General features: G+C 35.0%; 1 protein-coding gene across 4 annotated transcripts in view; it reads right to left on the bottom strand.

The window, feature by feature from the left end:
- The window catches only part of SYK (spleen associated tyrosine kinase), a 147,034-nt gene that overhangs the window by 8,971 nt on the left and 115,541 nt on the right, over positions 1-22,522 (bottom strand). For all 4 annotated transcript variants that reach the window (XM_069087285.1, XM_069087277.1, XM_069087300.1 and 1 more), the window contains 5 exons: positions 17,004-17,100; positions 14,984-15,161; positions 12,771-12,980; positions 3,454-3,643; positions 660-800 (listed from right to left, as the gene is read on the bottom strand). In XM_069087285.1, the coding sequence (XP_068943386.1) occupies positions 660-800; positions 3,454-3,643; positions 12,771-12,980; positions 14,984-15,161; positions 17,004-17,100 (816 nt within the window). The remainder of the gene's footprint in view (positions 1-659; positions 801-3,453; positions 3,644-12,770; positions 12,981-14,983; positions 15,162-17,003; positions 17,101-22,522) is intronic.

Raw genomic sequence — 22,522 nt, 5'->3', positions numbered from 1 at the left:
TCACTCCATCCCCCAACATTATAAACTGAAAACATCCCATGACTTCGTAGACATCTTCTTAAGCTACTGTACCCCAAAAGTGAATCTTTTAATTGCTATCTTTCTGGTGATAAGGCTTTCTACATCTACACACTGATAGCATAATCTTTGAGAACAACTCGAGATTATCTCCCCACCATGATGAGGCATTAGAACGAAACACCTTAGTGGAAAATTTCCTATAATAGTAGATATAATTATAGAGGAGAGAACAACTTACCAGAAATTTGACTTTAATATCCTACAAAGACAACTACTCTAATGAGTTATTTCTGGTTCTGAATCACAGGTGAAAAATAAAGCAATTCAATGAACCAATTTTAACTAGTCATCACTTAAGGTACCATACTCAAGCACATAGAAAGAGAAATTCATGATATTACTTTAATCTTGTATGGAAAAATTCATATTTCAAAATGCCAAGTGGAAATTTTCAAATGGTCCTAAACAAAAAAGAAGAGCTGAAGATGATTATCTCATGTAAAGCTAAGGCAAAAATCAATTTGTCCCTTTTTGAATATAGTACAGTGGAACCCCGAGCCTTATTTCTCTCTCTCTTTTTTTTGCTTCTTATAAGGGGCACATAATTATACATATACTGCCAATTAACAATAACTCACTTTATAAGGTTTCTGTCCATAGGAAAATGCTTCCCACATTAGCACTCCAAAGCTCCAAACATCGCTCTTACTAGAGAATTTGTAGTAATTGATGCACTCTGGAGCATACCACTTTACTGGCCACTTTCCATGAGTTTGTGCCTAAAAACAAATGGCAATAGATATTCCATGAAAATTTCAATGAGTAGCAAGAGAATCCCTGAGAAACTCATTTTAAGAAAAGGGGAGAAACCCGTTGTATTCTGGTGACAATGGAAAATCAGAGAATCTGTATCAACTCTATTTCGTGTGATGACAGGTTCACTGAGCAATTTCATTTGATTCCTCCTCTGAGATAAAACTTTTTTTAGTTTAATGCTCCAATCTCCACATCCCTGTAGATCTCTTTAGAAACTTCCAATTAGTAATGTGGGAAGAGTGAGGAATCATGCACACATAAAAACAACAACATTGTATTTGAAGTCAGAAAACCTTGGTTTTATTTGCCACTTACTGTTTGTATTACCTTGAGTAAAACATTTTACCTCTCTGGACCTCAGTTTTCTCCTGCAAAATGAAGCCTGAAGCAGATACCCTTCAACATCTCTTAAATCCTTTGATCTCATATTCCTATGAATATAAACTGTCTATAGGTTAGGATGGTGCATCTTGATCATTCCTTTAGTTGATGAGTAGCTAATATCCCTTCTTCAAGAAAATGAATTTGATAATCACTGGTGTTAGAGGTTCAGCCATTTTAAACTTTTACTCAAACCAAGACAGAGATGTGTCTTGTAAATGTTCAATATAAGATTTTAAAGCATCCAAATGTTTAAAATTTTTAAAATTTAACTAATTTAGATCTGTGAGATCATAAAAGGTTACCACCTTTCATAATAATTTATCACAAACCAATCTGGAAAATTACCTTTAAGATATTCGCAAAGAAGAGTTCATAACCAAATAAGGGATGGAGTGAATAACTATTTATATTTATTATATATATGTAATATCCATTATATATAATGTTATATAATATTATTAATATAACACATTAATAATATTATATAATTATTTATTTATAATAAAATATATTTATTGCATTCTAAATTAAAATTGATAAATTTTTAAAATACTTACTAATTAATTTAAATAACAATAAACTCATCACATGTTAAAATATATGCATATATTTCTTATCAAAAATAACAAAATAGCAAGAGAAGTAGCACTGTTTTAAATAATTTTTTCTAATTTCTTTAATATTTGCCTTCAGAGAAGACAGGTGGATTCTCATTCTGCTTCTTTGTTTAATCTTTTGTGGTATGTTGTTTTTGCTAAAGGATATGAAGAAAATTCAGTCTTACAAGATGGAATACAGGGCACTGTTTTAATGGGCAAATAATATTTTAGTATTACAATGAAAACAATTTTGACCCCGTGGATCTGCCCCCCCTAAAGGATTTTCAGGATCATCAGGGACATTTTCGGAACATCTGAATTAGAGAAATTTAAATTAAGGCAACTTTGAGGTTCTTCCTCAAACAAAGGGAAAATGACAATTGTTGGAGGGACTGAAAGAGCAATATAGTGCTATAACAAATTTTAAAAGGAACAATTTCAGAGAACTTGGGAGGAAGTCTATGAATTGATGCAGAATGAAATGACAATAGGGACTACAATTTAAATGATAACAGCAACATTATAAATAAAAACAACTCTGAAAAACTTTTTTTTCAAGTTTGGGGATGAGGAGATAGAGGAAGTATAAGGACTGGGTAACCCTGACCCCCCAAAAAAGAAGGAAAAAAAAAACAGGTTCATTGAAGCATCTTTTTAAAAATGCACAGAAGTCAATAGAAGAAAGGTCAAAAAGAATTTTTAAAAAGCAGCACAGCTTTCAGATTTGGATGTTTTAATGTATCTTTTTTTTGGAGGGTAGTTGGGGTTGTGACTTGCCCAAAGACACACGGCTAGTAAGTGTGTCAAGTGTCTGAGGTCGGATTTTAACTCAAGTCCTCCTGACTCCAGGACCAGTGCTCTATTGACTGTGCCACCCAGTTGCCCCTGTTTTAATGTATTTTAAAAGATAAGCAGTGGATTAAAATTTCTATTGTTTTACATACAATACCACTTTTTCTGCTCTACTATGTACTTTAAAATAATCATTTTACTTAAGTTCCAATTTTTAAAATTATAAAAGTTTTTCCTCCCATACACATAAATCACTTGTTTTCTTTCCATTTAAACTCTGAAATCATAAATTTATTTTAAAATCTCCAAAGTAAAAGAACTGTTTAATAAATATACTGATCCAATAAATGTTGGATTTTAAGACTATTTATTTAGATTATTATATCTATTTTTCCAAAAAATTTGATCTAATTCCAACAAATTAGATCTATATAAGTAGTTTCTCTTTTTAAAATAATTTATAATTTCCAAATTACATATATTTTTAAGGAATTACCACTATAAGTTATTACATAATGCACTCATAAAGAAAAGAAAAATGTTATTTTTTCTCTCTTTTATGGAGATGATATTATGTTAAAGGGCAGAGAAAAGTATAAATAATGGGTCTAAGTCCCATTGTTTTGACAATTTGCAAAAGGTCTTGCATGGTTGTAGAAGACAAAAATAATGAAAATTAAGTACTCCCCTTTCCCCTCCATATAACTGGTTTTAAACAGTTTGGGGTTTGGTTTGGTTTGGTTTTTAATTCTACTGGTAATAAAAGCATTGCAGAACAGGTACATCCGAATTCCAATTTTTTAACCACTGGCTACTACTGACATGGATTGAATAGACTTACCTTGTAATAGTTTTCATCAGCATTAAGTGCTTTTGAAAGTCCAAAATCACTGATTTTGGCATAATGTTGGGTAACTAGTAACACATTTCTTGCAGCCAGATCCCTGTGCACAAAATTGTTCTCCTCCAAATATTTCATGCCCATAGAAACTTGATGAACCAATTCTATTATATTCTTATCCTTGACATGTCTGCAAATCATAAACAGATCCTTATTAGGTCAATATTTCATTTTTTTAATAAGCAATCGGGGTTAAGTAACTTGCTCAAGGTTTACATGGCCAGTTATTTCTGGGTGTGGTGCTAAGCATCTGAGCCCGGATTTGATCCCCAGATCATCCCAACACTGGGACCGGTGCTCTTGCTGAGCCACCTGGCTGCCCCTAAGCAACTGGGGATAAGTAACTTGCTCAAGGTTACACGGTCAGGTGTTTCTGGGTGTGGTGCTAAGTGTCTGATCCCGGATTCTATCCCAAGGTCGTCCTGACACTGGAGCTAGTTCTCTTACTTGCTGTGCTACCTGGCTGCCCCACAATATTTCATTTTTATGACAACAGAAAAACAAATACTGAAACTAAAACTTCCTACATGTAAATAAATTTGACTTGTCTTTATTTTTTATTTTAAAATAATTTTATTTCATTAAGTATTTCTCAATTACATGAAAATATATTAACAATAATTTTTTAAAATTCTGAGTTGCAAATTCTCCCCCCTTCTCCCCCCTCCTTGAGAAAGAAAACAATTTTATATTGATGATACACATGAAGTCATGGAAGACATATTTCAATTATCAGCCTTGTTGCAAATGAAAATACAAAATAAAGCAATAAAAATGAAGTTTAAAAAAGTATGGTTCAATTTGCATTCCCTCTCCTTCAAAGAGACATTTTCCAAAGCGGATCCTTTGGAATTTTCTTGAATAATTTTCTTGATCAGAATAGCTAAGTCTTTCACAATTGTTCATCCTTACAATATTGCTCTTACTGTCTATAAAGTTCTTCTGGTTCTGCTCACTTCACTATGCATGTGTGAAGTGTGCATCATTTCTTGTAGCATAACAGTATTTCATAGTAATCATATACCATATATTAGGGGAATGTTCCCAATTGATGGGTATCCCTCAATTTCAAATTCTTTGCCACCACAATCTGACAGGTGTGAGGTGACAGTAGTGACAGCTTTTTTATGTGACTATTGATAGCTTTGATTTCTTCTTCTGAAAAGTGTCTATTCATATCCTCAGACCATTTATCAACTAGAGAATGGTTTACTTTATAAATTTTGCTCAGTTCCCTATATATTTGAGAAATGGGGCCTTTTATCAGTGAAACTTGCTATAAAAATCTCCCTTCATCCCATTTTTTTTCCTTCTAATTTTGGTTGCATTAATTTTGTTTGTACAAAAGTCTTTTAATTTCTCATAATCAAAATTCTGTATTTTACTTCCTCTTTATCTCTTGTTTGGCCATAAACTTCCCTTATCTCTAAAGCTAACAGGTATATTTTTCCATGGTTTCCTAATTTACTTATAATGTTCTCATACTTGATGCCTAAATCATTTGCATTTTGATCTTTTCTTGGTATACTATGTATGAGTTTAGTCTATACCTACTTCCTGCTAAACTACTTTATAATTTTCTCAGAAAATTTTGTCAAATGTCAATTTTGCCTGAAATCCAAAGCCTGGGTCTTTGGATTTATTAAACGCTCAATTAATTAGTAAGGTTATTTACTATTGTGTATCTTGCACCTAATCTATTCCACTAATCCACCACTCTATTTCTTCACCAGTAACAAATTGTTTTGATGGTCACCACTTTATAATACAGTTTGAAATCTGGAACTGCAAGGTTTCCTTGCTTAACATTTTTTTAAAATTGATTCCCTTTCTTTTTGTTCTTCCAGATGAATTTGGTTACTATTTTTTCTAACTCTATAAAATAATTCTTTGGTATTTTGATATGGCACTGAATCAGTATATTAAATTAGGTAGAACTGTCATTTTTATTATATTGACTCAGTCTGCTCATGAACAAGTAACATTTCTCCATGTTTAGATCTGCACTTATTTGTATGAAAAAAGTTTTATGATTGTGTTCATACAATCACTGAGTTTGTCTTGGCAGGTAGACATCAAAGTATATTATACAGTCTGCTATTATTTTAAATGGAATCTCTCTATTTCTTCCTGCTGGGCTTTGTTGGTAATATATAAAAATGCTAATGATTTATGTGGGTTTATTTTATATCCTATGACTTTGCTGAAGTTGTAAATTGTTTAAAATAATTTTTAATTGATTCTCTAGGGTTTTCTACATCATATCATTTGCAAAGAGGGATAGTTTTTTGTCCTCATTGTTTATTTTTATCCCTTCAAATTTTTTACTTCTCTTATTGCTATAGCTAACATTTCTAGTATAATATTGAATAACAGTGTTGATAATGAAAATCCTTGCCTCATTCCTGATCGTACTAGGAAGGCTTCCAAGTTTACTCTCATTACAGATAATATTTGCTCTTGGTTTTAGACAGATACTATTTATCATTTTAAGAAAATCTCAATTGATTTATATTATTTTTAATGTTATTGATAAGAAGGTGTATTCTATTTTGTTAAAGGCTTTTTCTGAATATATTGATATGGTCATTTGATTTTTGTTACTGACATGGTCAATTATGTTATTATTTTTCCTAACACCAAACAGTCCCGTATTCCTCATATAAATAAGACCAGATCATAGTGTATGATCTTTGGGATATATAGCTGTAACAGCTTTGATAGAATTTTATTACTTTTTTGCATCAATATTCACTAAGAAAACTGGTCTATAGTTTTCTTTCTGCTTTTGCTCTATCTGGGTTAGGCACCACTACCATATTTGTGTCATAAAAGGAATTTGGCAGGACTGCTTTGCCTATTTTTTTAAAAATACTTTATGTAGTATTGAGATTAATCATTCCTTAAATGTTTGGCGAATCCATCTGGTCCTTGGGATATTTTGTTAGGGAGCTCACTGAGGGCTTGTTCAATTTCTCTTTCAAAGATGTTGTTACCTAAGTATTCTGCTTCCTTTCCTGTTAATTTAGGCAGTTTATATTTTTGTAAATATTCATTCATTTCAATTGGATTCTCAGTTTTACTGGTATACAATTGGGTAAAATAACTCCAAATTATTAAGTTCATATTCCTTGGTGTTGTATTAACCCTTTTCATTAGGGTGATACTAGTAATTTGGTTTTCTTATTTTTTTTTACAAAAACAATTAAATTAACCAATGGCTTATTTTATTGCATTTTTGGGGGGTCTTTTGGAGGGCAATTGGGGTTAAGTAACTTGCCCAAGGTTACATGGCTAGTTGTGTGTGTGTGTGTGTGTGTGTGTGTTAAGTGTCTGAGGCCAGAACCGAACTCGGGTCCTCCTGACTCTGGGGCCAGCGCTGCCCCTATTGCATTTTTAATAAAGGCATTTCCTAGTTTTACTTATTAGTTCAATATTTTTTTAAAATTTTCTTTACAGTTTTATTAATTTCTCCTTTGATTTTCAAGATTTCCATTTTGGTGTATAATTGGGGATATAAAATCTGTTATTTTCGCTATTTTTTTTTCAGTTGCATGCTTAATTCCTTGATGGGTTCTTTCTCTCTTTTACTGATGTACACATTTAGAGATATAAACATTTCCCTCAGTACTGTTTTCTTTGACTTCCACAAACTTTGGAATGTTGTCTCATTACTGCTATTTTCTTTAATGAAAATATCGTTTCTCCAGTGTCGGGACGACCTGGGGATCAAATCTGGACTCAGTACTTAGCACCACACCCAGAAATAACTGGCCATGTAACCTTGAGCAAGTTACTTAACCCTGATGCTTAAAAAAAAAAAGAAAATATCGTTTCTTTGGTTTGTTCTTTCCCCTCTCATCATTTAGGATTAGATTACTTAGTTTCTAAATAAATTTTAATCTATGCTTCCATTGCCCATTATTAAACAAATTTTTTATTTTTCAATATGATTTGAAAATTATCTCTACTTTTCTGCATTTGGTATGTAGGTTTTTATGCCGTAATACATGGTCAGTTTTTGTGAAGTTGCCATGTACAGTTAAGATAACGGCATGGTCCTTTTTATTTCTATTCCGTTGTCTCCAGAGGTTCATTACACCTAACTTTCCTAAGATCTTATTTACATCCTTAGTTTCTTTTTTATTTATTTTATGGTAAGACACCCAGCTCTCAGATGAGAAAGTTGAGGGGCTCTACTAGTATAGTGTTGCTATTTTCTCCTGTAATCCAAGTTTTCCTGACTCCAGGCCCAGTACTCTAACCACTAGCTGCCTCTAAACTGCACTTCCTTCCATCCCATTTTCTTCTGTTTATCCTTCTCAATCTCTTCTTTATCTTATCCTTCCTCTGCAGTCTATTTTGCTTCAGTTCGCTGCCTTCTTTTATCTACCCTCCCTTTTGCTATTCCCCCCTTTTTTCATTACATTCCCCCCAGTTCCCTGTTGCAGAAGATAGATTCCTATTACCAGTTGAGAGAGATAGAGAGACAGAGTTTTATTCTCCCTCTTTTAACCTATTTTAGATGTCAGTTCAAGCATTGCCCACCCTCACCACCATTTCCCCTCCACTCTGAAAGCTCTTCCTTCCATACCTCTATTACATGAGAATTTCCTACTCATTCTCTTCCTTGTCACTTGCCCCAGGACATCTCTTTCTCATCGAATTTTTTTGAAAATCATTCCAACATAACTGACTCACTCCCACACTCTCTATTTAGAGTACCTCTAATAATGATAAAGTTCTGAGAATATACATGTACCATCTTCTTATATAAAAAGATAAGTTGTTTAATGTGACAGGACAAGACAGAGTGGATACAGTTCCAGGCCTGGAATCAGGAGACCTAAGTTCAAATCCTGTACCAGAGATTTATTAGCTTTGTTACCCTGGGCAAATCACTGAAACCTGTTTGCCTCAGTTTCCTCATCTATAAAATGAACTGGGAAAGGAAATGGCAATCTAGACCAGTATCTTTACAAAAAAAATGGGATCACAAAGAACTGGACATGACTGAAAATGATTGAACAACAACAAAAACACCAGCTTCACCTTATTGAGCTCCTTATTATTTCTCTTTCCTATTTTCCTTCGAAACTTGTATTTGAAAGTCAAAGTTTTTCTTCCCCCCAAATACATGTCAAGACAATTTTTAGCATTTATTTTTACAAATTATGAGTGCCAAATTTTTCTCACCCTTCTTCCTAAAGTGGTAGGCAATTTGATATTGTTTAGACATGTGCTATCATGTAAAAACATATTTCCATATTAGTCACAGTTGTTAAAGAAGAAACAGATCAAAGGGAAATAAAACAAAAAAGAATAAAGTGGGAAAAAAGTATTTTTAATCTGCATTCAGAGTTCATTAGTTTTTTATCTAAATGTAGACAGCATTTTCCTTCATGAGTCCTTGTCCTTTGTATTTATCTTGGATGATTGCATTGCTGAGAAAGGCTGAATCATTCATAGCTGATTGTCTATGAAAGCATTTAGAAAGATGTAGTTTCCTTCTTTATCTCTTTTAATTAGGTCTACATTTGCTGTTGCTTTGTCTGAGATTAGGATTGCTACCCCTGCTTCTTTCACTTCAGCTGAAACACAAAAGATTCTCCTCCAGTCCCTTACCTTTATCTCTGTGTGTCTCTTTGCTTCAAATGTGTTTCTTGTAAATATTGTAGGATTCTGGCTTTTTATCTACTCTTTGCTTTTATTTCATAGGAAAGTTCATTCCATTCATATTCACAGTTATAACTACTAACTGCATTTTCCTCCATTTTATTTTCCTCCTGGTTGTCTTTTCTCTCTTTTCATCTTTTTCCTCCTCACCAGTGCTTTGCTTCTGTCTATCATCTCCCCTGATCTGCCGTCCCTTCTCTCAGTCTTCCCCCCTTTACTTATTCTCCTCACCTCCTAATTCCCAGTTGGGTAATAGAGATTTCTATATTCAACGGATTATCTATATTATTCCCTCTTTGAGTCAACACTTATGACAGTATTCAAGGGATGCCTACTGCTCACCCTAACATCTTCTCTATGGTAATAGAGGACCTCTTCATGTGAAATAATTTACCCTATTTTATATCTCTCTTCCTTCTACACCCAGTATACTCCATTTTCTCATCCCTTAATTATTTTTATGTCATTGACTCATACCCTCTTCTGTACTTCTAGCTATACTGTTAGTGGTACAATTTTAAAGAATTACAAATACCATCTTCTCATGTAGCAATGTAAACAGTTCAGCTCCACTGAATTCTTATGGTTTCTTTTCATTTTTTGCCTTTTTAGGCTTCTCTTGGATCTTGATATTGGAGGTAAATTTTTTTGTTCAATTTTGGTCTTCTTTTTATAAAAGCTTGAAATTCTTATACATTATTGAATGACCATTTTTTCCCTTTAAGTACTGTGCTTGGTAAGTGATTCTTGGTTGTATTTTTGGCTCCTTTGCCTTCTGGAATACCATGTTTCATGATCTCTGGTCCTTTAATGTTGCAGCTTCTAAGAACCCAGTAATCCTGACTATAGCTCCTCAACATTCGAATTGTTTCTTTCGGTGCACTTGTATTATTTTTCTTTGATCAGATAGTTCTATAATTTGGCTATAGTCATCCTTGGAGCTTTCATTTTGGTATCTCCTTCCTGAGATGATGGGTGGATTCTTTCAATGCCTATTTTGCCCTCCAGTTCCAGAACATCAAGGCAGTCTTCCTTGACAATTTCTTGAAAGATGCTATCCAGGTTCTTCTTCTGATTACGGCTTTCAGGTAGTCCAATGATTCTGACATTGTCTCTCCTAAATTTATTTTCCAGGCCAGTTGTTGTTCCAAAGAGGTATTTTATGTTTTCTTCAATTTTTTTTTCATTCTTTTGAATTTGTTTGATTAATTCTTGATGTCTCATAGAGGCATTAGCTTCTGCTTGCCCAATTCTAACTTTTAAGGAGTTGTTTTCCTCAGTTAGCTTTTGTACTTCCTTTTCCATTTGGCCAACTGTACTTTTTAAGGAGTTGTTTTCTTTTTCCAAGCTGTTGATTATTTTCTCATAATTTTCTTGCATCACTTTCATTTCTCTTCCCAATTTTTGTTCTTGTAGTAGTAATAAGTTCTCAACATTAGACAAAGAATTATATACAAAAAAATTCCATTAATATTAGAAATAAATTTCTTTGTGCAATTCTTCCTCCCTTAAATTCAATTGATGCAGAAGTTAAGACATTTCCCTGTGATATTACTGGTCCTCTTTGAAAATGAAGAATGAACAAGAATTGTGTTCTTTTTTTAAGCAATCGGGGTTAAGTAACTTGCTCAAGGTTACACGGCCAGTTATTTCTGGGTGTGGTGCTAAGTATCTGAGCCCGGATTCGATTCCCAGGTCATCCCGACACTGGGGCCGGTGCTCTTACTCGCTGAGCCACCTGGCCACCCCAATAATTGTGTTCTAACAATTTTCTTCCTTTGCTTTCATTTCCTTTCTTAATTTTTCTTTGACTGCTCCTATTTGACTTTGAAAATTTTTAAGCTCTTCAAGTATTCTTGTTGGACTCATCATCTTTGCCTTGAGAGCTCCTGAAGTTGCTGCTGCTTCAGTCATCACTACCTAGTCTCATTATCAGAGTTTTATCCTTGTGCACTTCAGGCCAGGTTCCCACCCTTGTCACAAATCTCTCTGATCTCTTATGTTATCTTGGGCTGGAAGAAAGTCTCACTCTCATCTTTTCTTGGATCTGCCACTCCAGAATCGATTTGAGCATTATTTTAAATGGGGAATGTTGAGAGAGCTCAGCTAAATGATTTCTCTACTCTGCCATCTTGGTTCTGTCCCCAGAAATCTTCCAAGATTTGTCCTTCTGGGGATGCAAGGGATAAGAGTGGCAATGGAAAGCTTTGGCACTTTATATATCACAAGTCATTAATCATATCTGATCTTCTAAAAACACCATTTTTGGACATCTTGAAAAAAGGTTTTAACTAATTCAAAGGCAACAAGCTTAGCTCTTGATTTAACATAACTGCCAGATTTATGCCATGGAAAAACAAGAGGGTAAGAAAGACATATACTTTGGAGGATGATGTGAATGAATGGAAAGCTTTTCTAATTCTCCCTCTAACTCATCTTTGGGTATTCAAGAAAGTGAAGCAAATGTCACTTGGGTTTAAGCTTTGGGAAACACAATTCTGGTTTGATACAAACTCCTGAAGTTGGGGGAGGGGAGCACAAAAACATATTCTTTTAAAAGTTTTTCCGATTCGATAAGATAATCAAAACTATTCTCAGGTTGCTGGCCTTTATAATTTTTGCTACAAAAATAAGTGAAATCATATCTTATGTTTGTTCTGATTATTCTTTTACATTTTGCTAACAATATTGGCTTCATATAGGTCTTCATAACTCCACATTATCATTCTTCCTTCAAACTGTTTATAATTCTGTAGTAGTGTATTGGGATAGGGAAAAGAAATATTCATAGCGAATTTTCCATTTCATGAAAGCTAGCCCTTTTCAACATTAGTCTGGTAATGTGTTGTTTAGTATTAAGATCAGTTAATCATAAATGCAATGTGTACAAAACTTCAGTTTCTAATGATGCAAAACTGCAAACTTGGGTACTAGTTTAATGTCAGAATCAGAACATTTTGTAATGTCTTACCAAATGCTTTACCAAAATATTTGTCTCAAAGGGATTTAACCTAATGAGTAAGAATACCTTGTCAAAACATTTTATAATTGACTGGCTTCACTTGCTTAGCATAAATTAAAGTAATGAAAGACTGAGGACAAAAATCACTAAATCAAGTGCTCACTCCAAAACGGCATAGAATTGAAGCTTTGTTGAGTGTAACAAGACAGAATGTGAGCCTTCAGAGACCATTACACAAACTATCCCCTTATGCCTTCCTTACCTTTAATATTTTTGTAGGCCCCTATATGAATGGGAGAGGGACAGTAGCAAATATTTTAAAAATATTTGCACTATGCTGTTCATGCATCTTCTAGAATAAAGGTATAAAACTCATAGAAATGAGGTCATAAACCCACACATAATGATCTCTGTGGGCCACATATTGTCTTAGAACCCTATTAACATTACCTATGTTCTTATGTGTTTTTGTTTATTTAGTTAAATATTTCTCAATCTCACATTAATCTGGTTAGGGCAGCAGTTGTGAGTTTTGTGAGATTCAGTGAGGTCTGTATGTTTGACACCTCTGTTCTTGAGAAAAGGATTCTCCAGAAATGAGCAATTAGTGGAAACATACCTGTTTTTCTGCAGATATTTATTGAGTGGGCCAAGTTCAGCCATCTCCATGACTAACATCCAGGATTCAGCTTCACATATTCCAATCATTCGAACAATGTAAGGATTGTCTAGCTGTTGCATGACATTTGCTTCTCTTAATAACTCGTCTTTAATTGCTGGGTCATTGGTCTCATTTTTTAGTATCTTTACAGCCACCAACTTTTCACCTCTGCAAAACAAATTCAAACATACATAATACATACATACACACTTTTAGGTATTATCCTATGAGACATTTCCTACTTGCAAAAAATTATATAAAACTATCCGTTTCTGTTATTGAATGAAAGTAAGCTATCCTCTGAAATAATGATTAACTGCTTTCTTCCTCAACTTTTTTCCCTGCTACTTCTCTTTCCACTTCAACCCTCCCTGAAAAGACAAAAGGTTTACTATTTAAACTAATTAGGGAAAGCAAGGAAGAAGCTCAATCTCAGAGAAAAGTTGGAATTAATATTTCCTTTTTTCAGAATTTATTTATTTTTAGTTTTCGACATTCACTTCCACAAGATTTTGAGTTTCTAATTTTCTCATCATCTCTCCCCTACCCCCACCCCAAGATGACAAGCATACTGATTATCCCTTGCCCCAGTGTTCCCTCTCTTATATACCCCCCAAATCCCTCCCCCTTTCCTCCTTCCCCCTTACCTTCTTTTAGGGCAAGATGGATTTTTATACCCCATTGCCTGTATATCTTATTTCCCAGTTGCATGTAAAAACAATTTTTAACATTTATATTTTAAATGATATTTCTTAAAGAAATATGGGATTATTTTAACTTTCAGAAGCATGGTACATACTCAGACATAATCAGAAAATCTTAACTCTAGAAAGAACCAAAGTAGTTCCCCACCTAGTGAAATGTTTACATTCCAATGGTTCAATTTGAAATAGGCTTTTTGTACCTTGGAACACATTTTGCCTTAATTTGTAGCAATCCACAAATACTGATTTGACTTATATCTGGAGTACTATATATCTACAGTAAAAAATAGCAGACCAAATATAATTCTGTAAAGTCATATTTTTCTTTTAAACATGTTAGAATAAAATAATCCATAAGAAAACACTTTGAAGTTATACACAGTCTACAGTTTACTTGGTCTAACAAATTTGGCTCCTACTTCTGACACAGAAAAGAAAAGTGTTCCCTGAGCAATGATCATTTCCAAATGGAAAATGTTGTAGACTTTGGCTTAAAAGCACAATGATTCTGGAAAGCTGGGAAACAGGTTTTTACTATTGTATTATATATTACTATACTGTATCATATGAACTATTTGGATCTTTTAGCTCTTGCTTTTGGAAAAAAATGACAAAGTTAAGTAAAATGATCATGGCCTAAGGGGCAGGGTCTTTCATTTTAGATTCAGGAAAACACAAAGGGAAAGAAGACGGCTTCAAATCAGTCACTAAACCAAAAAAGAGGATCATTGTGCATATGTGTGTGTGGGGTGAACTCCTACTATACTTGCTTATTTGTATCTTTGAGTTTTAAAGTCATATACTCCTACTGAGCTCAATTTTACTTGAATAAAAATTATGTAATCTAAATCTAAAATACTTTCCACTTTCTTCCACATGCTTCACTAAACACAGAGGCTTAATCATTGCAAAGTGATAAACACTTCCATGACTTTGATACTTACCTCTAGGACAGTTTATATTCACCTAAGTCTAAGTCTAGTCAACTAAGTCAAATATGATGCATATTAACTCAGCCATATTCCAAAGACTTCCCATTGCCTCTAGAGATCCATGTCACAAAGCCTTCTATAATAAAAACACTATAAAGTGTATATAATAACATTATATACTAATGGTACCAGAAATTCATACCAAAGTATAACATCAAACAGGGATTTAACCATATAGTGCTATCCTTTGTATTTAATGGTTATATATAACCTTAAATACAAAGGATAGCACTATATGGTAAAATATAGATTTTAGTATATATAAAATATATTTTAAAATATGTAAAATATAAAAATATAAATATATTTTATATAATACATATATAAAGTATATACACACATATTTACAAATGTATATGTGTATATACAGACATGCATACACATATATACATATACACATACATATTCATCTAATTAATAAATATTATAAAGACAAAAAATACATTTGAGAACACGATTGAAAGCAGTAACTTACTTTTTCATCCTATAGCGACCTCTCTTGACAGTGCCAAAGTTACCAGAGCCAAGCTCTCCTTCTTCCAAAGTTAGCAAAGTTCTGTCCAAACGTACCTCTTTGGGTCTGATTTCTTCTGGATCTGCATAGGGACTTTCATAGACTGCAGTATCCATAGGTAAGGCATCTCTCTGCATATCTGTAAACCAATTAAAAACATTTTCATCAGCTCCACCCAAGGGATGCAAATGCAACTGAGTAGACACATTTTGCTTTTTTATTTTTCTATGTTGAACAAGTACCATTCTATACCAATATTATCGTTACTCTTTATTTAGACTAGTCATAATGGGAAATTGTGATAAACTTTTAAGCTATTAGGCAGTATTTAAGATTTTGCTTCTATTGACCAAGCATGTTGACAAAAGATTTAATAGAACATCTAGAGTGTCAACTCCTGTGTGTCTCACTAGCATTAATGGGATAAGCATTCCTGCTTTCGATTAATTTTCAATTAACCAATAAGAAATGAGAGAAGTAAATTGTTCATTCATGCTGCTATGTCCATTTCATCACTGATGAAATAGATGAGACCATAATACAAATATAAAAACAAAGGAACAGTCTCTCCTTGACCATCTATATATTAAAAAAAACACTAAGAGACCAAACACTAACTTACCGAATGGCCCGACATTGATATGGCTTCTTAAAAGTGCCTTGGCACCCTAAACTATTATTATAGAAAATAGTCTGCTCCTGACTCTCAGTCTTCAATGTCTTTAAATTGTAGTGCCCCAAACTCAATACGATACAGGAGATGTGTTCTGACCATGACAAAGAAGGGTTATCATTTTTTTATTCCTGGAAACTATGACTCAATGTAGTTGAAGACTGCATTATAATGCCACCTCACACTGCTATCTTTTGTGAATACTGTAGTCAACTAAAATCTGTCAGACATTTTCAGACAAACTGCTATCCTACCATACCTTTCTCACCCTGTAGTTGTGGCACTGATTTTTAAGAATCTAAGTGTAACACTTTATATTATCTCTATTGTATTTTATCTTCTATTGAATCAATTCTTGAATCTAGATTCACCCAACAGCTTTAGCACGTCAAGATCTATTTTTTTTTCCATCCTTACACTGTCAACCATTATGTTAGCTATCCCTCCCATCTAAAAGGTCTCTGAAAGGAGTTGATCACTGACATAAGCCTTTTTGAAAGCAAATATTCTAAGAATTGAAGGCATGGAGCACAGAAGAAATGTATGCAGATAAGAGATGGAAGGTCAACTTTGGAAAAAGCTAATAGGCCTGTTTGGTTGGACTCTAGAGTGAATGAAGGAGAATAGTATGAAGTAAATCTGGAAAGCTAGATAAGAACCATATTGTGGAAGACTTTAACATTATTCTAAAGATTTTATATTTGATATGAGATGCAACAGGGTTTAAATACAGTTAAGAAATACCTGATTAATTAAGAATTTCACCTTTTGAAGATTATTTTGGCAGCAATATGGAAGCTAGATTGAAAAGGAGAGGAACTAGAGGGAAGGGTATCACTTAAGATGATATTGCAATAGTCTAGGCTAGAAGTTTTGAAGCTGACCTAGGGAGCAGTTTTGTGAGTAGAAAGGTTATGGATGTGAAACATGTTGTAAAGACAGAATAAACAACATGTGGGAATGGATTGATGGGGTTGTGAAGAGAATATAAAGTCAAGAATAATTAGGATACAAACCTGTGGGCCTGGAAGAATGGTAATATACTCAGTGGGAATTAAAGCTTGAAGAAAGGATAGGTTTGGAGGGTAAAGATGATTCCATTTTTGACATGTTGGGTTTAGGATACAAGTGTGACATCCAGATGGAACTGGAGGCAGGCAGTCCGTGATGTGGAGCTGATCTGAGACACCCAAATGTATGAGAGTGCCAAGAGAGTATAAAGAGAAAGAAGAGGTGACAATGAAGGTACAGAAATTACAGAAAATAGTGGGTTAAATGAGCATGGCTTAGACATGGGATTTTACCTACCTAGTTCAGCTCCCAAACTGGTACCATCTGTCCTCTGTAGCACATAAGGATTAAGTTCCACTGAACTGTCTGCCCGGTTAACACTGGAAGTATGTAACTGAAGCACAAAAGAAAACATTTTAATATAGCTCATGAATATGCATTTTATCTGTTGTTTCTTTACTTAGGATAGAATAATTTATCCAAGAAAGACATAGACAAGAATTAAAGACAGACAGACAGAAAAATTAACTAAAATTTTATTTCCTTCAGATTGTTGCTTGGGCACAATTTGATTAAATAGAGCATATAGTATAGAAACATAAAATCACTGTAAATATTTTAAAGCCTTTCTTCTGACATAATCAATTTCAAGGATTCTTACAGAACTCTGTTCTTGTGGATACTGACTTTATAAAATTTAGTGACATTTTAGATTTAATTTCACATACTGTAAATTCCTAAGGACTTTTTTTCTCCTTTGGACCTAGGCTAAACATCAATAATAAATAAATAAATAAATAAATAAATAAATAAGTAAGTAAGTAAATAAATAAATAAATAAATAAATAAGCAAATAAATAAATAAATAAATAAATAAGTGAAAACTACCTTCCATCTTTGATCTACTTATCTTTCTTCCTACAAGACATTACTATCAAAGATTTAGAACTGGAAAGTATACTGAAGCCCATTTAGTACAATTCTTTCATTTTAAAAATGAAGGAAATTGAGAACCAGAAGGGCAAAGTGTCTTGAATTTGGTAACACAAGTTGATATTGTTATTTGTCCTTCATTCTTGAAGAGGACCATGTCACTGGGAAGGTGATGTCATGACTTGCAAGTGAACTACATGTAAGTGAGGCAGGGTTGTGCAGTCACCAGCCTCACTCTCTCCTCCTGAGCCGTCTGGGTCCAGTGACGAGATATAGATCAAGATGACAGGAGATAGTCCAAGATGCAGTGGGAGACCTTGGCCTTTTAAAGTGAAGGTCTTTTGGAGTGTCTAGGTGGTGCAGTGAATAGAGCACTGGCCCTAGAGTCAGGAGGACCTGAGTTCAAATCCAGCCTCAGACACTTAATACATAAACTAGCAGTGTGACCTTGGGCAAATCACTTAACCCCAATTCTCTACCTTCCCCCTCCAAAAAAGGGGAAAAAAAGTTAAGGTCTTTTACAGGTCTCAGTTTATCTAAGGCAATGCCCATTCAGTGATTAAGGAGAGGTAAGAAATGAGACAAAAAATGGCTCATATTAGTGGATTAATAAGTGCTAATTGACTGACTGACTGTGAGACTGATGGCAGGTAATCACAGAGAAAAGGTATTAATTAGTATTAAGGGGGACCAGTAAAGACTTATTCTGAAAGGTGAGATTTTAAGCACAGGTGTGCCCATAAAGGAGGAATCAGGTAGCATAGTGGATAGAGCACTGGACCTGGAGTTACAAACACCTGAGTTCAAATCTGACCTCGCTGTGCAACCCTGGGCAAACCACTTTTTGCCTTAATTTCCTCATCTATATGAAGAATGTAATGAGCTGAGAAGAAAACAGCAAACCACTCCAGTATTTTTGCCAAGAAAATGCTAAATGCAGTCAAGAAAGTCCAGCATAACTGAAATAGTTAAACAACCACAAAAGAGGTTTCCTTTGTTCAATTTACACCCAGGGTATGAATGCAAATTATGAAGAACAGCAAGAAAGCCATAGTTACTGGCTTGTATGATGTTTCTACCAGGAGAGGTAAAAAGAGGCCAAGCTGGGACCGCTTTAAAAACTGACTGTCAGAATCAAAGGTCCCTTAAAAATCCAACAAACTCCCTCATTTTTGAGAAAAGAGCCCTAGAGGGGAAGGTTCTTGATCAAGGGGACCTATTGGGGCCAGGATAGTACCCAGCTCTCCCCATTCCTAGCCCTCATCTCTCTTAACCATAATATACCTTCTCCTGTGGGCACCCGGGCCCAGTATGGTGATGAACCAGGCATTTCATTTGGAGTTTGGCAACATAACCCCAAATGGCTGCCAGTAGAAACCTGAGGCGCCTAAATATAGTCAGGGGACTGGCCCCATTGTGGCAGAGGACGTCGGCACCACCTGAAACTCAGCCCCAAATGGTTGAAGGCCATCACCTCAGGGGTCCAAAGGAAACTACTCTTCCTTCCTGACTGTGGTCAGAGCCTACTCACCTCTATAGATTCTAGCATCCCAGGGCCATTAGGAACTTCATGGGAATTCTGGTCCTCCCTCCTTCCCACAGTTAAGAATCTCCTTTTTAGCCTCCCAATAGGGACTCATTTCCCTTCACTTATCCACCTCCACTTAGGTGCATGGTGTGTGTGTGTGTGTGTGTGTGGTGTGTGTATCTTTCTCTCTGTTACAGAATGAGGCATTGAAATGAAGTCCTCTGACTCCATATCCAATACTGTTTTCATTCTGCCACAAACATATGTAGACTGGCAAGGTATAGGATTGTGTGAGCTGAGAGGAATGGAAAGAATGGCATGATACCATACTATCGTTGTATAGTAGATAGAGTGCTGGGTCTATGGTCTGGAAGACCCGAGTTCAAGTCTGGTTATAATCTCTCTCTGCCTCAGTTTCCACAACTCTAAAATAGGGATAACAATGTTACCTACTTCTCAGGATTATTGTGAGGACAAAGTGAGATAATATTTGCTAAGCACTTAGCATAGTGACCAGCACAGAGTAAGACATACAATCTTTCCTTTCTTCCTTTTTTCCTTCCCTCCCTCCCTCCTTCCTTCCAACAATGGCTACATGAAAATGAATGTCCCAAACCTATATGACTGGGAACTTCTTTCCTACCTTAATTCTACCATGTCTGAAAGATTACTTATTATGCCCATCTAAAAACTAAAACAAGTAAAGGAGAAAGTCCACAGAAGCTTTTTTGGCTTCCCATTATAAGTAACATATTAAACGTGGAGAGGACAAGTTAATTCTAAGTAGCCAAAAAAGGCTGCAGGTGATTCTTAACATTGTGGGAAAATCATTTTTAAGCCACCTTAAGTATAAATACAGGCCAAAATCACCAGCCCTATTCCTTCCTATGTAATTAACACAGGACAGATTAAGCTGTCACAGATGCTTAATGTCACACACTACTATTTAATGAAATCTTTTGGGAAACATTCTGCCAGTGGGTAGATTGTCTCTGGTTATCTCTCAAAATGCTACCGCTACGCTATCTTCTTTTTTCTAGGGAGGGGGGGGGGGGGGGGGGAGATTTAAGGGGAAGAGTTGTATTGTTACAGTGGGATTTTCCATTTAACTCCAATGGGAATGGAAAAACAGTATTTTAAAATTTTCCAGAGACATCAACAATACTGTAGATAGTAATGAAAGAGAGATTTTAACAATAACAAAAATGGCTGTAAATATTTTTAAAACCTTCTTCCAATAACTGATTGTTTCCTAATCTCCCTCTACCCCACTCCTAACTCTTCAGATTTTTCTACCTCTTCTCCAAACGCCTCCTTATTCTTTAGATTCCTCTGTCCCTGTAGATTCCTCCAGTGATCAATGAACCTTACTGCGTGTCAGACACTCTGTCAGGCACAAGGCATACAAAGAAAAGGAAAAGATGGCTTCTGCTCTCAAGGACCTTCTAGCCTGGAATTTTTATTTAAGGGAGTGCCCAGTCTATCCAAATCACTTGTCTCTGGGATACACTCCTGATTCTCCAGATTTTTTCACTTCCTCTCCAGCTGCCTTTTAATTCTAAAGGTGCCTCTATCCCTGTGGCCCTCCTTCTCCAGGTGGTGAATTTTTGGCTGGAACTTCCACTAAAGGAAGTACTCAGGACAGTCAAGCCAATTTCCTCCCTGTGTTTGCTTCTGGACTTTTCCATAATCTTCCATCTCTCTCCCACACTTTTTTGTTCCATTTTATGTGTTGTTTTCCCCTATTGGAATATAAGCTCCTTGAGGTTGGCTCAGTTTCTTTTTGCTTGTATTTGTATTCCTAGTACTAAACACCATGCCTAGAACACACTAAGTACTTTAAAAAGCTCTCATGTGTGTTTTCTCTCTCTGTGTCCCTTTCCCTCTCCTCTCTCTCTTTGTTCCTTTCTTTCCTTCCAGACCTGGGAGGCATTAACAGAAAGAAAAGTCCTTTATAATTTTTGAGGTCAAGACTCTCCACTAAAAAAATAATTCACACCTGTCTAAGTCCTAACCTCCCTGTTCTGAGGACCTACTCTTCTGGATTGGCTGAGTTTGAATGACAAGGAATTTCTATTACTAAGAAAATGGAATTTTCCAATAGCCTCTGGCTTTCCAAATATCATTTCCCTCCCTATGATGGAAAGCCAGCGGGCCAGGATCCTCTCCTCCAGAGCTCATTGAATTTTAAAGGCCTCTGAGACCCATACTGGGTAATTTGTTCAAGAGGTGAGGCCTCATGATTGACTGAGACCAAATGTTTGGGTACTGTTGTCTACAACAAAATATTAACACTACTACGGAGGAAGTAAGTTTACCATGGTCTTTCACCACTTTAAATAGAAACAATGTCAAGTCTAATAAAACAAAGGGAATAAGGCTCCCTTGAAGAGAGTCTTTCTTTTGATGAGAGGGCTTACCTTGAATTTAAGTTTACTGATGAGGATGAATAATTTTTCTGGGATTTTGTTCTTTAGTTTTTGAGATTAGGTCTTCTTATCTTACCTATGCTAGAAGTACAACAGCCACTCATCGGTCCAATCATACTATTTTTCAGCATGAAAGTTTTGACCTGCTCTGTTTCTGACCTGGCTCTCTCATTGGGCAGTCTAGTGGCCCTAGACTCGGGGATTCACCAAATTGATAGTGAACACCTTATTGGCTTTAGCCCTGCTGAAGCTCAAAAATTCCAGGGTAGAGCAGTATACCAACCTCAGCTTCCTTGGTATTTGGGATGGAAGACATTAGCCACTATGTGAACCTGGGGCAAATATTGCTATTGAAATGTGTTGTGAACAAATACAAAGGATGAGACAAGTAACCTTTCCTTTCATTACACTTAGATCAATCTTTCCTTTTTCACTGACATAACATGATGGAAGCATATACACATTGCCAAAAGTCAATATATTCACTATAGTTTTTAATCATTTAAGTGTATAATTTGCCAAGAGTTTGAGTAGAAGAGTCTGAAAAGAGGACACTGCAACTTCATATGATTACAATATAGCACCAAAATATAAAAAAATACTGAGCATCTTTTTCTGAAACTAGATGTTATCCTTCAAAAAGACAAATGACTAATTTTCCCAGCATGTGTTCCACTCTCTGAAGAGAAGACAACTAAAACTGGTATCAAATCATAATCACACTGTCAAGGATTTAATTTCACTTTTGCCAATATCTCTAAGCAGAAAGTTGAGAGAATTGTGTCTCAGATTCTTAACCTTCTACCTCCCCACCCCTCACCGTTTCCTGATCTTTAACTCTGTTTTGCATGTCTGCTTTTTTTTTCAAAAAGCAAACATATAATTGATAATATATTTAGATCACAGAAAAAATTTTATAGTCTTGG

Source organism: Petaurus breviceps, unplaced genomic scaffold (genome assembly GCF_028583685.1).
Source record: "Petaurus breviceps papuanus isolate PSGF00001 unplaced genomic scaffold, PetGlider_PUasm1.0 118, whole genome shotgun sequence".
Taxonomy (NCBI): Eukaryota; Metazoa; Chordata; class Mammalia; order Diprotodontia; family Petauridae; genus Petaurus; species Petaurus breviceps.
The sequence above is the reverse complement of the archived record's forward strand: the minus strand, read 5'-3'. Positions and strand labels throughout refer to the sequence as shown.